The 16,438-nt window shown below is 37.4% G+C and overlaps 1 protein-coding gene across 1 annotated transcript in view; it reads left to right on the top strand.

Annotated features, from left to right (window-relative positions):
* Window positions 1–16,438, top strand: part of LOC308504853 (guanine nucleotide-binding protein G(q) subunit alpha) — a 270,460-nt gene that overhangs the window by 197,001 nt on the left and 57,021 nt on the right. The window contains exon 4 of the mRNA XM_081066233.1: window positions 13,889–14,017. Within this exon, the coding sequence (XP_080922359.1) occupies window positions 13,889–14,017 (129 nt within the window). The remainder of the gene's footprint in view (window positions 1–13,888; window positions 14,018–16,438) is intronic.

Here is a 16,438-nt window from a genome sequence, read left to right as displayed (position 1 = left end):
GCTCCAACCAACTGCGCCATCCGGGAGGCAGCTCAGCTCAAGTTGCTGTGTTCAATCTTAGTTGCAGGGGGCAGAGCCCACCATCTCTTGCGGGACTTGAGGAGATGAAGCGGCAACCTTGTGGTTGAGAGCCCATTGGCCCATGTGGGAATCGAACTGGCAGCCTTCGGAGTTAGGAGCATGGAGCTCTAACTGCCTGAGCCACCAGGCCGGCCCTTGATCTAATAGTTTTAATTCCTGTTGATAATGTTTGTCTGATGTAGTGATTCCGTTAGGATTTTTTTTTAATTTATTTGGGTGACAATTGTTAGTAAAATTACATAGATTTCAGGTGTACAATTCTGTATTACATCATTTATAAATCCCATTGTGTGTTCACCACCCAGAGTCAGTTCTCCTTCCATCACCATATGTTTGATCCCCCTTACCCTCATCTCCCACCCCCAACCCCCTTACCCTCTGGTAACCACTAAACTGTTGTCTGTGTCTATGCGTTTTTGTTTCTCATTTGTTCGTCTTCTTTTGTTGTTTTGTAAAAGAATGATTTTCTACTTTTATCTGTTGGTCTACATTGGCATTCTTCTGTAAAGTAGAAGGTTTTCTCCTCAACTGGTGCTATTTGATTATCCTGAAATACATTTTCTACCAGAAGATGTATATTTTAAACTTTTGGTTACGCTTATTTTTTACATAGACTAAATAGATGGTGACTCTATTGTTTATTATCCAAACCAGGACATTTTGAGAGGAAGGGGTTGCTATTAATAATTATGAGGAAATCGTGGCAAAAGCTGGGAAAGCTCCTGGTCAAGCAGGAACATTTGGTTACCTTAGCTAAATGAAACCTAGGGAAGTGTTTTGTTGTTTTCTTTTTTCCCCCTTCATTTTCTCTAGAAGACTGTTTACTTTAAGGAGAGTAGAACCAATAAGTTCCTGCCACTTAGGTAAGGCTTTATATGTGGAAAACTGAGTTGACTGGGCCCATGTTTCTGATCTCTTACCAGGATGTTTCAACTCCCTTTCTAGATCAGTGCCCGAGCAGCCTGGCTGGCCTGCCTCTGATCCCACTGTGCCAGAAGGCCTGAGTATTAGAGTCGCCTTATTCTTCCCCCATCTTAGGCCGGGTACTTTTCCTGAGCCAGGAAAACCCTCCCAGCACAAAGATAGGACAGGTGGCTTTTAGATGCACCCGACTGCTGCTGTGTTCCATATGTTTTTCCAGTGCAGTCCCAGCACATGCTCTATGAAGTATAGGGATGGCACTGATGAGGAGGTAGATCCCATATTTTGAGCATCACTTATTTCCAATTCGTTTTCACAGAATAACTCAAAATAATCCCTTTCTCTGTATTCAAGGTAGTTGTTACACCTTTGTCTTTTTGACTTTTTTGTATGTTCTGCTGGTGTATCTTTAGTAATTTGTCTTGCCTCCTTTACTTCTTGTGGGGTTCCTAATGTTGTTCTTTCTATCTTTATAATTAAAATAAATTCTGCATTGATATTGTGGACCTAATTCCTTATACAGTATCATCACCTTACAGAAATCCTTCTGAATTTAGGACCAACTTCTCTGAGTACTGACTGTCTTTAGTTGTGGCTCTTCAGTTTAGATTTAGGGGGGACACATAGATCTCTAATTTCTAGCAGTCTGAGAATCAGGGCCTCCCAAGTATGTCTGCATAAAGTTTGCAGCATATCAGTAACTCTTTCCAGGACCCTGCTGGTGTGAGAGTCAGCGCAGCCCACTTGCCAGGAATACTGAGAACAGGGGCCAAGCATGCCTGTCTTCTTCTTTTCTGTCTAGTGAGCTCCTATTCATCCTTCAAGACCCAATTTAGGAGTCACACCCACTGAAAGTCTTGCCCAACACCAAAGATAGTGAGTCACTATGCCATCTATTTTAACACTTTGTACATATCTCTTTTGTATCTGTCATCTCTCTCTTCTACCCTCAGTGCCTAACTGGGACTGCTCATGTTTGACTTTCACAGATGATTGTTCCATGAAATAATTGATGCGTAATTTCCAATATTTCAGTGACTGATGTAGGCACTGTCTCTCTGGCCATTAGAAATGAACTATGAAGTTTCAGAGCTGAAGGCATTCAAGTCTTTTTTTCCTGCTGTTTTTGAAGGTCTGGGATCTGGAAAGCTCTATTATCAAAAACAATAATAGCAGCTATTTGCTGAACACTTACTGTATGTTAGATTCTGTGTATATGCATTATTTCATTTAATCCTCAAAACCACCCGAAGTAGTAGACATTTCTTATCACTCTCATCAAACAGAGGAAGAAACCTGGTCTCAGAGAGGCTGAGTAACTTGTTTAAGGTCACTATTAGTAAGTGCTAGGAATAGGAGTCGAATTCAGGTTTGCTGACTCCAGAGCCCAAGATTTTAACCACTGTGAAATACAGAGGGTGGATGGATGATAGATAGATAGATAGATAGATAGATAGATAGATAGATAGATAGATATGGTAGACTAATGGATAAATTTCTATGATTAAATAAATCATTTACCATGAAAGCTACAAATTCTTTATTAATCTTTATCAATGTTGCCTATAGGTAATCTCATATGTATCAGATCAGGAGGGAAAATTATATCGAATTTACTGAAAAACAGACCTAGCAGAGTCTTGATTATCATCCAGCAAACTTAGCCATATTTAACAGCACATCAATTATTCATACAACGTGGAAGATGTTATGAGTCACGAATAATTCCCAAATGTTATTTCCTTATTTTAGCCTACAGTCTTAACTGCTCCCCACTGGACTCTGTACAGTAACTTTTTGCTGTCAAAATAGAGCCAGTAAGAAAGACATAATAAAATGATTTGAGCTTCCCTTTTTCTCTTTTGATTAGCCAACTTGCTGATCACAATAAGCTTCAAAGGCTAGGCAGCTCTGGTAGAAACGAGGAGATGGGAAATTCCAGATGATGGATAAGTAGTTTGGGATAAGTTTGCATTTGGCTTTAATGTGGCCCATTCTTCCAACTTGACTTAATGCAAGAATAAAAGCCTTCTAAGATGCTGAAGAGTTGTGCAGATTCCTTTATTAACTTTTTTGTTGTTGATTAAAAAAAATGCCTGTGGGCTCCAAATATCTTTAGATAAAGAGCACAATAAACAGATGGCTGTAGGATTACTTTATTTTTCCCTAGGATTCACCACCTGCTTTAATATACTGAGACATCAGGTCAAATGAGTTCACTGCCTACAGTACCAAAAGTTCCCTGACAGTAGAGAACACAAATCTCAATCACATTGGCATATAGTGAGAAAAGTCCTCCTTCTGCAGGCTTTTGGCAAAAGATTGGCCTATCCATGTTCAAGTTAAGAGATCAAATAATGCCTAGCCTCATTTTACTGAAGTTCCCTCGATGGAGTTCAGTAGATCGGATATCTTCTTGAAATTTTCACATACTCCAGAGCCCATAAATGTAAAGTACATGAATAAATTTGCTTTTGGGCATAAAGTCAGCATTGGAGTTTACTTCTAACTTCATGCTTAAATTTTTAACTTAATTTTAAAAATGCACAAGGAATTTGAATGTTGAATTTAAAATGCAAAAGGAATCTCAGAGGTAGGTGAGCACATCCACCTGATTTAGGGCTGAATCCCTCTTGAAGAGGTACCTCGCTGTAAACAGTTTCTCACTGATAAGCCAAATACTTGAACTCCAGAGTGTGTTGATTTTGTCTCTCAGAGCCATCCTGACTTGACTCTTGATCTGACGATAAAAAAGAAGTGTAAGCTCACTGCAGGCTTTTGGAGGCAGACAAGACCATTATATGGTAAGAACATTGGGTCAGGTCCAGCAGTCGATTTCCCTCTGCTTCTCACCCCCTCTGGGGCCTTGACTAAATAGAAACATCACTTGCCTCAGAAACCAGTATGCTATCTGTAATCTGAAAATTATCTTCTAAATTCTGAAGCCTTTTGATTCTGTTACAGTAGACTGACTGCTAGATTTTAACTGAGAAACCATTAATTATCCTATGCAGTCAAATGAAAATCTGGCACCCCCAAATTTATCTGGAAATGTAATGAACAGAGAAATCGTTTTCTATATGGTTCAATAACTAAAAATGCTAACTTAGGCTCAGAAGAAGGCATTTTCTTGAGTATGTTTGATCTTTTCTAAAGAGTGACAATAATAACATGGCATATCATTTTATTTTTATTCAAGTGATGTATTTACTTTTATTTTTGTTTCGTTTTGTTAGCTAATGAGCCAAATAACCTTTTGGAAGAATAAACAAATAAAAAAGCCCTGTCTTCGTCTCCATAGTGAATTCTGATCAATCTTGGGGTCTTAATTCTTCCTTTTTTCAGAATGCTTGGAGCTGTTAGAGATGAGAAGAGAAGGCTTAGATATGCTTAACCACTCTCCAATGTTCATAACAGCCTTAGAAGGGAAAGGGCTTGCATTGGCGCCTGTGTGCCCATTCTTTCACTCTGCCTGAAGGCCACAGTTGGTGTGGGAGACACACTTCATTTTGTCAGTTTGCTGCTTGCTCACGTTTTGGCAGAACATTTGCACCTTCAGTAGTTTTGCTTCTTCCTTACAGTTCTTTGCTCTGTCTACTCAGCACCGTCTTGTACCTCGCTGAAATCAGGGTGCTGTTACTACAGAACGGATTGGCAAATGCGCAGGCCAAATTCAACCTGCTGCCAGTTTTTATAAATAAAGTTTTATTGCAGTACAATCAAGCATTTGTTTATGTATTGTTGATAGCTGGTTTTGCGCCCAACAGAAGAGTCAACAGGATAGTTGAAACAGAGACTGTATGGCCCACAAAGCCTAAACTATTTACAATCTGATTTTTAAAAAAATTGCAAGCCCTTCCCGTAGAAGACTGAATATTGAAAGGCAGCTAGTCCTCTGCTTCTTCGACCTAAAAATAATATTGACTAGGTGTTTCATCACCAAAAAGGATTTATTCAGGAAATAGAAAGGTTTGCAACTCAGTGCATTCAGACTTGGAAAGCCATGTGCGTACTCTATCCTGCATGCCAAGATCAAGGGGTATTACAGAAGGAAAAAGGAAGAAAAGAGAAGGGGCAATTAAAACCGTAGAGCTTTATTATAAACAGAACTCTTCCTGTAGGGTTCTTGCGATTGATTCTGTAGAGTGGGAGAACTTCCATAAGCCCTAGCCCCTCCCATTGACCCTCTGGACTAATTAATGTTGCTTAAAGGTCCAGTTAGTCTTTATCGCACACCATTTAGATAGAACCTAGCTTAGGACTCATGCTCTAAATTAACTCAGAGATAAGTTTTAGAGTACTGAGAGAATGGATGGCCTGCATTCCTGCAGCAGTACTCCCTAAAAATTGCTTTACACGACAAAACTTTTGATAAGAAGTGAACATCTGAGAACTGTAGATTGTATTCCCTGGCAGTACCTCTAAATGCCACACAAAAAATGTCTGGTACAGAAGATGGTATAAATGCCCAGAAATGTTCACTGAGTTGATTGGACTCTGAGAGCAAGGATCGTGTCTCATGTGTCTTGGCTTTTGACCCACGATAGTGCTTGCTACAGCTAGTTAAGGAGAGTGTGATAGGATTTAACAATCAGTTGAACTAAAGGTAAAGACTGACAGGCTTTTATTAAGGGGCTCATAAAACTAGAACTGACTAGAAGACGGTCCCACCTGTGGTCAGAGATGATTAGCCCAGGAACCTTATTATCTTCATGTAACCCTTAAGGTCATTCAGGTTCCTGCATTCTTACTCCCCACCTACCAAGCAGCCTTTGGACTCTGATTGGTCAACCCTATTGTTCTTCTTTATTGTCACTGTGTTATTATCACTAAAGTTATGAATTGAATTTTAATCTATTGTTAGTTCAATTAGGTTAGTATGACCAGCCCAAGCCTCATCATCCTTGTGAAAATGAAACTTCTGATCCTACAGAATCAGTATCCAAGTTAAGGTGACATGACCATGAGAGACCTGCTTTAAATTAGTGACCTTCTGCTCATGGCTGACTCTTGGCTACAATCACTGGAACCTCTGTTATGACCCACATTGCATTTACATTGCAGTATGTTTATTTATAGCTTTATTATCTCCATTGCCAGAGTACAAGCTCTTTGAGGATAGGCTTCATGTTCTTTTTCTGTCTTTGTGTTTCCCACTCAGTGCTAAGCACAGTGAGTAGCTTTCAGTGAAAGTTGTCAAATGAATAAGTAATAAACGAATAAGTAAATTTTGTCTTTGCTAATTTCTTCTCATCTCTCTTCTCTCGTCTGCATGATGTAACTCATCCCCCACTTCTCTACACTATTCTCTAGTGACTACAGTTCATAATCAACTCTCCCTTCTTACTGCATTCATAGTTAGCTCACAATTTGGCACTTAATTATTTCTTAATTGATTCATCTGTGCTATCTTTGCTTCCCAGGTAGCCTAATGTCCCGAAGGTAAAAAAAAAAAAAAAAAATTATACACACACACACACACACACACACACATCTCATCAGGGGTGCCAAAAAATGTATGCATGTGACTTGTATTCATCTTTTGTTATCGATATATATTGAGTATTACAATTTCAATAGTGTTTTCCTTTCTTAAAGTGTGTATACATTTTTTTGGCACCGTGTGTGTGTATGTGTGTGTGTGTGTGTGTGTGTGTGTGTGTGTATTTTAAGTAGTTTGTTCCAGCTCTCTGTGCCAACCCCCCTCCCTCCAACACACAAGTGCATTAGAATTTAGCATATAACAGATTTTCAATAAATATGTGTAAATTAACTGAATTAAACATAGCCATTACATTTCATGACCCGCAGACTAGAATAAAAACCAGTCTCTAGTGTTTATGATATGTTTTGAGCTGTAAAAATTGGGTCAAGATTAGTCAACAACTTTGAAAGTTATCATATGAAAGATGAGTAAATTAACAAAGCCAAATAGGCAAACTGAAAAAAATCTCTTCCTCCCTTCCTCCTTTCCCTTCTCTCCCCCGACCCCACTACCCTCTGTTGGTGTTATTTTGTTTTTAATTACAAGGCCAATTTATTTGCTTGAACAGCAGACTTAAGAATCCATCTCTGTGACCCCCGGCCTGGTCGTGGCCCTGGTGTCCACCTGACAGACACAAAGTTATTCAGCCCATTCCCCATTTGATACCAGTAGTCTCTTGTAGACTTTGGATCAACTATCCATATATAAGATTCAGAAGATATTGAAAAAATTTACCAAATGAAATGATAGGACATTTCTATAAGATACTTAATTTAGTTTTTAAATCTGATTTTCTGGATTAGCTTAACTCTTTGGAAAAGGAAAATTAGGCTTCTCTTTTGTGCCACAGGATATTCTCCCTTGACTGGTTTTCAAAACTGTGAGATTGTCACCTACCTGTTACCCCTGGGGGATCTTTTTTGAAACCTGGAATTCTGTATTGAAAACAAATAACTTCTTATGAACAAAATACCTATAATAAATGTTGTACCTCCTTGAAGTTTACTCCTGGTCTGCCAGGTGTTAAAGAGGAAAGTTGATTTGCCCTCCACAAAAGGAGTTCTTCTGGGGATGGGAGTGTTCGTGTAATGAGCAATCCTGGACAGCTAACCAGCCTAAACCAGGTTACCAGGCAGGCTCGTTTCAGCTACAGCATCTGCCCGATGAGGGAGGGACCTGGGTGGGTCTTGATACCAAAACCTGTGCTTGACTTTCCCCTCAGGATGGCAGTTACAGAACTGTTACTTTAACTCCATTTCTTTTTTTACATTCAGAGTGACAATTTGTTTTACTTTTTTCCTTTGAATCCTTTTGGTCACATAGCAACTGTTCAATAACGACGTGTTTCTGGTTTCTCCTTAGCTTCTACTGCTTTCGACTGTGTCAAATAAGATTTCATGGCGTGATCTAGCTTTCTATTCCCCCCGAGACGGTACCTCTCACAATGAGGTCTTCTTAATTTGTTTTAATAAAGTCGACCTCGTTTTTCTAACCTTCTTTTCAATAATTAAAAATGTGAAATTCTACCAAGATTCATTTTCTGTGCCAGAACTTCATCTTAATATCTGACTTGAACTGCAGATCTGTTATAAATACAGCCTCTCAATAGGAGGCGCTTACAGAGGAGTTGAAGAACCCAACATACACCCCATCTCATCATGCTTCATGTAGGCCTAAGATGTTATTTTTACTTCTCTTACTACGTTTGGTTGGATTTATACCAAATGTCAGATTGCTTTTTCCACTTAACATACACAGTTACATTCCCCCTTTTGGTATAATTGCTGAGGATTGTATGTCTGTAACTTTCATTAATGTTTGAACCCATCCATAATGTGATACAGATTACTTACCAAACCATCTCTTCGTTTTATTCATGTTTCCTTCATTAAACAAACAAACAAAAAAACCACTTGAATTTCTAATTTCTATGCTATTCTTGGTTTAGACTTCAATTAGCCTTCCTGTCATAGGTGGTGGGGATTTTTTTTTAATTAAAAAAATGTAATAAGTTCTCCATAACATGTCAAATTGGACCATAAATTAAATTTAAAGGCCAACTCAAAACTGTCATTGACCAACTATTGTCAAAACTAAGGAACAATTGGCGTATCTTTTAAAAACACATTCAACAGAGAAAATTCCGTATTTAATTTGGTTTGAATGTATTGTGTTAGTGACGTTTAAGCTTCTTCTCTCATATATTTTTAATCATGTAAAGTAATGGGTTATATCGGATTTCTGAATTTCTTATTTTTTCTACAACCAGAGATGATCCTGAAGTTAAATGTATAAAGAAGTTAGCAGTAACAATGTGTAATTTTAAACTAATGTACATGATTTCTGTAAGTCTTTCATACAAATCAGTCATGCTACAGAAAGATATTTTGTGGATAAACACCAAGGATTAGAGACAATTCAAACAGGTTCCCAGAAAATGACTCTGTTCTAAATATACAAATGTTCATTCGATCCTTATTAAACCCCACCGTTTCTCCTCTTCATTTAACTCTTTTCTTCCCACAAGTTGGTAAACTTACACGCAGGGATCATATCCTGGGAATCTTCATATCCTTACCACCTACCAGAATGTCATGGTCAAAATGTGTTGTTGAATTCCAGATGACCCTGTGTTTTTCTCATGGTAGGAAAGGAACTGTTGAAATTTTACTACAGAGGTCTCTTTGTTGCTTTGCTTTTCATCAGAAACCTGTTTCTTTCATTAAAGAGATCGTGTGAGAATTGCCTGTTAATAAGGTACCACTCACTCCCTCTGTTCCTGCTTGATTAGAGTGAATTCCAAGGCCAGCAATCTTGATAGGCATAAAATGGTTTATGCAAATTATATCATTTTGCGGCCAGGACCTAAAGAAGAGCAGAAAGCACATCTAAATGAAGTTAATAAACAAATAGTGCTTTTCCTGTCTGTGTTGTTTTTACATTCATCACAGGCATTTTAGTTCAGAATTTAGTACTGACATAATGCAGGACAATAATAGCCCAGAGAGGTTATTGCATAAATATGGGTACTAATAACCCCCCTCATCCTTTGTTTTCTACTAAAAAGTATAACCTACCTTTCTGACCACTACAACATTTTTCATAAAATACTTTTAATTAGGGTCACATGTTGAGTACCTGCTGTGTTCCAGGCCCTCTGCTAAGTGTTGGTGACGAAGGTAGTCATGGACCCTGACTACACGGAGTGTGAGAGCCCTGAGTGGGCAAACGTGAGAAATTGTTGAGGTTTTTTTAAAATCATGTATGAAGTTATCCATTATCAATATCTCAAAGCAATGGCAAGTCATTAAATCACCATGAATGAATTGGAATAAGGTGAGTTTAATCAACTAAAACCTATTTTCTAGCACAGTCCTAACCATGTCTTTTCTCCCAGACAGTTAAATAAGTCTCATATATACCATGGGAGCTTTCTCTCCCTGACATCAAGAGAGAGCTACTGCCAGCCACTTGTTAAACATACATTGCCTTGGAAATGTACCTTGTGCCTGTCACCATAGCAACACCCTGAGAATGACCTCAGCAGCCACTCAAAATCATTTCTACAAAACAAATTATAGCTATAATTAACTCTCTGAATTTACTCTGTAATATAAATTTGTTCAGACCTTGGTGTTTCTTCGTAAAAGGTTAAATGAATGGAATAATCCAATATGAACCCATCCCCCCACATATTCCACCACCGTTTTCCTTTTGAATATGGGATGCTTCAATGGAAAGTACATTCGGTTAAGAGATTATTCCATTAACTTTTCTCAGAATGTGATACAAATCAACAAATGAGGGTGCTCTAGTCTTACTGTGCCAGGACTCCATTTCTAAGGGAATAGAGGAGCTTTTGCCCCTAAGCAAATGCGAAATGCAGAAAGGGCTATGAGTCCCTCTAGGTCCTGGGGTGGGGAAGAGTTGTGGGTTTGGGACTTATTATAGAAGCTCTCCACACTGGCCTCTCCTTGGCAGTGAAAAGTGCTGGTCTTGGTTGCCTGCAGGTTTAACCTGCTTCACAAATTATCATAGGGTAGCTCTGAGCCACCCAAACCTTCCTCTAGGAGAAAATAGTTTGTATCATCTGTTTGTTTGGAGGGTTTGTTGTTGTTTTGTCTTTCTTGCCTTGTTTTGGGGTGTTTGGGTTTGGTTTGGTTTTGGTTCTAGATAATGTAACTAGCAGTTACATTGATATAGTTCCTTTCAGTTTTTTTGTTCGTTTGTTTTTAACTCTATTAATTCAACTGCTTTACTCCAAGTGAAACGGGCCTTTCCCTCCACTACCCAACTGAAGCAAAGCAAAATGAATATCAAGCAAGAACTGCTGTTCGTTTTCCAGTTAATCGGAAATGTATGGAACATCTCAATGGCCATTTCCTTACCATGAAATATGTTGATGGCACCTGGGGCACTCAGTTAGAAGTTCACTGTTGTTATACTGCTGTTATTACTCTCTGTGAACTATGCTGACATTGAAAAGGAGCACAAGAAAGGTGAAGTGGAAAAAATATTCTTGCAAGAACAAGTGTTTTAGATATTTAGCCAGGATTTCAGTAATGCCCCCGGTTCTCAGAAGGATACCACTGACAGTATTTTCAGGGTAGCTTCTACACTCTGCTAGGTGGTTTTTCAATAGTAGATGTGTACTTTGATTCTTTCTTACCTGAGCACGTTTATCAGGGAGCTCAGTTCATACTTCTAAATTGGAGAGAGACTCGCCAGGTTTCTATCGTGCAGTATGACAGGTAATTTCCCACTTCATGAGCTGGTTCTTTAAACTCTCCTGTGGAAATACTTGTTTGAAAATGGAGTGGCAATGTGTAGCCTGTGTAGTTCATCTCTGAGAAACAGAAAGCTACAATTTTTCTTCACCACAGGAGCACGACAGCACCTGTGTACAGGAATTAGCACCCTCTGTTCTGAGCTCTGTGTACTGGGTTAAGTTAGTAGAAATGGTATATTGGGCAGCATATTTCTGAGCAAGCTTGCCAATGTAAATTGGAAGTTCTCTGATTTGAATTAAATTTTTGTATATGGTAGTTAAATAAACGGTGATCTTGTAGGTTTCAAAATGTACATTCCTTTCAAGTTTTCAAATCAAGTATCTGATACATAAGAAAAATCCATCTACATAGAGTAGCCCATTGGTTTTGTATTTATGGTGTGATTGTCTGGTTTATCTGTAGAATGAGATACAGTTCAACTCCTGGGACATGGGCTTGCTAAATAACCCCATCAGATAATTCCAAGAACATGCTAAGATACTAACTAAAATTTTGGGTCCAGTGCCATTTTTATATTTCTTTCCTGCCTCTCATGCCCGTATTCTCTCAGTTTCTCCCCCTTTTTATCCTCTAGCAGTTTTATAATAATTAAAGGTATCAGGCTGGTTCGTATCAGTCAGTAGAGAGCTAATTGCCAACTTGAGAATCATTGATGTATTTGGGATAAGGCCACTGGAATACTAATTAGTTGCTTTGCAGTAGGAATTTTCAGGCTGATACATTTTTGTCTTAAAGGATTGATACACCTCTAAAAAGGCAGTAATTATATTTCTTTGTAAAAGTCAGACTTCATTCTAGTATTTTATGATGCCATGAATCTTAGAGTCTTAATGTAACATTTGTTTTCAGCACCCAGTTTCAAATTTAATAATATCATTAATATGGAAACACCACTAGTAAGAATATTTAAATAACTAAATACTTCTAAAACTAAATCTCAACATAGGAAACCCGGCCAGCCAGCCAGCAAATATTCATGAAGTATTCTTTGCCAGGCACTCTTTTAGGTCCTAAGGCAGGAATAGTGGTGGGTGAGACAAAGTCCTTACCTTAGGTAGGTCACGTCAGTGGAGTGTTTGTGCTTGCTGAGTTATAACATGCTCTGCACCAGACGGTCCCCGTTATATATCTCAGAACTCACTGTCTCTTGTTTGTAGGCGTAAAGGTGTTGAGATCTAACCCCTTACAATTCTTTTAGGTTGGTACAAATGTAAATGCAGATTTTGCAATTTTTTTTAACCTTTAAACTGCAATTACTTTTGTACCAATCTAATATTAATGGTTCCACTTTTTCTTTAAATCTTATCCACGCATTCATTACTTTGTGTCTATACTTTGTAGTTGTGTTTTGAAATCATATCTGTGCTCCATCCTCCTCAGAGCCAAGGAGAGCATAGTGACTCCTTGAAATCATGAGGATGCAATGCAGAACAGTCATTTTCACCTGTTTGTAATCTATTATATCAACTTATGTCATTCTCAAAGTTGCAAATTATTTTCATTTTGAAAGAATAAGAAGTGAATGGAATATAAATTTTTGAGATGACAAAATTATACTGATGGGAACGTATGTGTTGCCCGGGGTTAGGGTTGGGATGGGTAGTACAGTGCAATTTCTTTGTGGTGACAGAACAATTCTGTATCCTGATTGTGGTGTCACAGATCTCTACATGTGATAAAATTGCATAGGACTATATACCCCCAAATTTTGTGTGTGTGTGTGTGTGTGTGTGTGTGTGTAAAAACTGTGAAATCTAAATGAAATCTATACTTTAGTTAATGGTGTTGGATCAGTGTCAGTTTCCTGGTTTTGATAATGTACTATCGTTACATAAGATGTTACCATTAAAGGAAACTCATTGAAGGGTACAAGGGAATGCTCATTAATATTTTTGCAAATTCTTTTGAGTCTAAAATTATTTGAAAATAAAAAATGCTTTTTTTTTATTTTCTCCAAAGGAATAGAAAAGTACAATATAAGCAGGTAAGTGTAAAGTTTAGGTGTGGTGACTACATACTCAGAATATCTTACCTTAAACATTGTCACCTCAATAACTAAAAATCTTTTCACTAAGCATGAATGACTTAGGCTACACAAAATTTAGGATATGGTATCCTGCTGTCCGTTCTTAGGGAATGAGGAGATATATTCCAGGAAGAAGCTCTGACGCTCTGCAAAAAGGAAAAGAAAAATGCATTCTGACCTTATGTGTAACTCTGTTATCTGTTTATTTATACAAATTTGATTTGTATAAATAATTCAAAAACTATTTGCTTTAAAGTTCTGTTTCACCTACCAGACCTGCTAAATAAGTAGGGGGTAGGAGACTCATTTTATTTCTACTCCCCGTTTACTTTTACATGGATTCTAATTGATAGTAAGAGGAGAAATGAGAAATACAGTGAACCAGATAATCCATAGATGGGTAACCTTGTTCTGACCAATGGAAGGTTGCCTTTATCTTTGGACTTCCCAAACTTCTCTATCACTTTCTGATATTTCTTTTTCTTTTCTCTACTTCTCTAGGATGTTTAATTTTTGTCCTCTTTCCATAGGCAGATGTGGTGTGATGGTGTCACTGACATTTTCATTGTGTCTTCCCTCCTCTAGCTATCTTAATGACTTGGACCGCGTTGCCGACCCTGCCTACCTGCCTACGCAACAAGATGTGCTTAGAGTTCGAGTCCCCACCACAGGGATCATCGAATACCCCTTTGACTTACAAAGTGTCATTTTCAGGTAGTAATTGAGTCCATACAACCCACTTCCCAGCTCTTATGCCTTGAGTACTTTTGGTGAACTCTATAAATATTGAAATCATTTGCAAGCTTTAAAACAATATCAGCTTTATAACAATAATTATCATTAGATGCACAAATGAAATAATGTGTCTTTGAAACAGGAAGCAGAGGAAAGATGTGTGGGCAGGTTTCTCATGTCAAGTTAAATCACCAAGAAATCAATAAAATCTTAGTTTGCTGATAGTTGAAAAAAATCAGTTATTCAAACATTGTTCTGATTGTAACTTTTTGGGAATCATTTTAACTATGAGGATAATATATATATTTATAGATTTGCATAAGATATGAATGATGTTATGATCCTATTAATAATAGAAAGTATATATTGTCAGAAGCTTTCATGTCATCGATTCCTCCAAGTTCTCTGGTACCAATGCAAAAATTTTCCAGTAGCAATAAAAATATAGGATGTTTTGTATTTCTAAAGTAAGTTGCTTGAAAATGTTTAAGATACATGATGTTGAATATAGATTAACCTAGTCCAAATTTACATAGGAAAACAGAATGAAACTGTATCACTTCCTCCTTCACTGCTGCTGCTGTTTTGTCTGGGTAATACTTCAGCAGAGGTTTTTTTTGGTTTTGTTTTTTTAAGATGAGAAAGAAGTAAACAATGCTGATGTACTTTCATTTAATCTCTTACTACACTATCACTCCGTTGTACTTTTAGTTAGAATACAAACCACAGGGTGCTTTGAGAAGTAGACACATGTAAATATGTCTGAGTATAGAGAGTTGAGTTCCTTGGGAGAGCCCATCCCATTAAAGAAAACTATGTACAATGTGGAGTTATGAAGTAGTAGTTATGTAACTGTTACTGTGTAACGCTGCCACGTGACTCTGATGAGTAAGCCTCCCATCAGCCCCTGTCAGAGCACTGTGTGTTTTATTCTAATCAGTTTCTGTACCTGTGGTCACATGTAGCTGCCATACACTATTCTAATAGACATATCCCTAAAGTGGGTGACATTTTGGAATAATTCTGAGCACCATTTTTTTTTTTTTCACCTATAAAATGGTTGCGTTAGATGATCACCAAGGTTCCTTATAGCTCAGGCATTCTGGATTCCTTAAGTTTTGAGTTCATAACATTTAGAGATCTTTAATTTGAGACATGCAAGTTTTCTTCCTCTTATAACCATATTACAGAATATTTTCAGAAAACATGTTTCATGGGTTTTTTTTTTTATCTCCTCACTGCTTTATAATTACTGACTTTGAAACCAGGTAACTATTACATCTTGTTTTTTCTACATTGTGTGCACTAGCTTTTAAAAGACATTTTTTGCCACTACAATAAAAGTAATGACTTGGAAAAATAACTTCCTGCCACATTCAAAAGCATGTTGTATAGCTAAGTGTGACAGGATTTCATGGAATGAGGACTTCATGTAAATAAGTAACATATTATTATCTCAGCATTAGGGAAGAACTACCATTTTAATATTTCTAAAGACCTAAAAACTCTAGTTTTGTTGTCCATAGTTCATAAGTCTCCCTGGATCCATTGTTTTGCCTCTCAAGGCACATATCTTTTTTTGTGCCTTGGAAAACTTTTAGAGACAGTTACTGAAAGAACCTTGATTTCTTAGTTTAGGTTTAATGCTTAGAGGCAGGAGAACACCAAGAACAACTACAATTTTCAGCAACTGCTTAAAGGGCTATACTCCCAAACTTTTGCACATCATATTCTCATCTCTGAAAATATTTTATCTTACAAACATTGTACACATTTTTGTCAAGATATGGAACAATAGTTTGAAGAAACTTGGATTCAATGCTAAGTACTGCTAGGTATTTTCATATGTACATTATCACTCCAATTAATTGATGATAGTGTTGGTTCCTGAGCAGTAACTCAGCACAGAACTAATATGTTAAAAACAAATCCTTGAAATAGTTCAAATGATGGCCTTTTGTAGTATCTTGATGCCGTACACGTCACTTCTGGTCAGTTAGCAAGTTGGTTTGTGCATAAGGCTAACTGCACTATGTTATCCCATATAACTGGACATGTCCAAATTATTGCAAATATTGAAAGGAAAAACAGCCCAAAATGCTTACCCTCCTGATAAAGGATCCATAGAGTTGTGTTTGCATTTAGTTGAAGCATCAGACACACCCATATTGAAATGTACAGCACCTTACATCTTTTAAATATATTTGCAGTCATTTCTAGCCTTCCTGAGAAATTACGAGGATCTTCATTTTCATTTTATAGGAAAATAAATTGAAGTCGCTATTTGCCAGTAAAGGTTAACACAAATAAAACTCATTTTGTTTCTGACTCTTTGGTACTTGATTAAATAAAAACATCATTTTGCTTGGCTTGGCACAGAAATATTTTTTCCAAAATTAT

This window comes from Rhinolophus hipposideros (assembly GCF_964194185.1).
Source record: "Rhinolophus hipposideros genome assembly, chromosome: 11".
NCBI lineage: Eukaryota > Metazoa > Chordata > Mammalia > Chiroptera > Rhinolophidae > Rhinolophus > Rhinolophus hipposideros.
The sequence above is the reverse complement of the archived record's forward strand: the minus strand, read 5'-3'. Positions and strand labels throughout refer to the sequence as shown.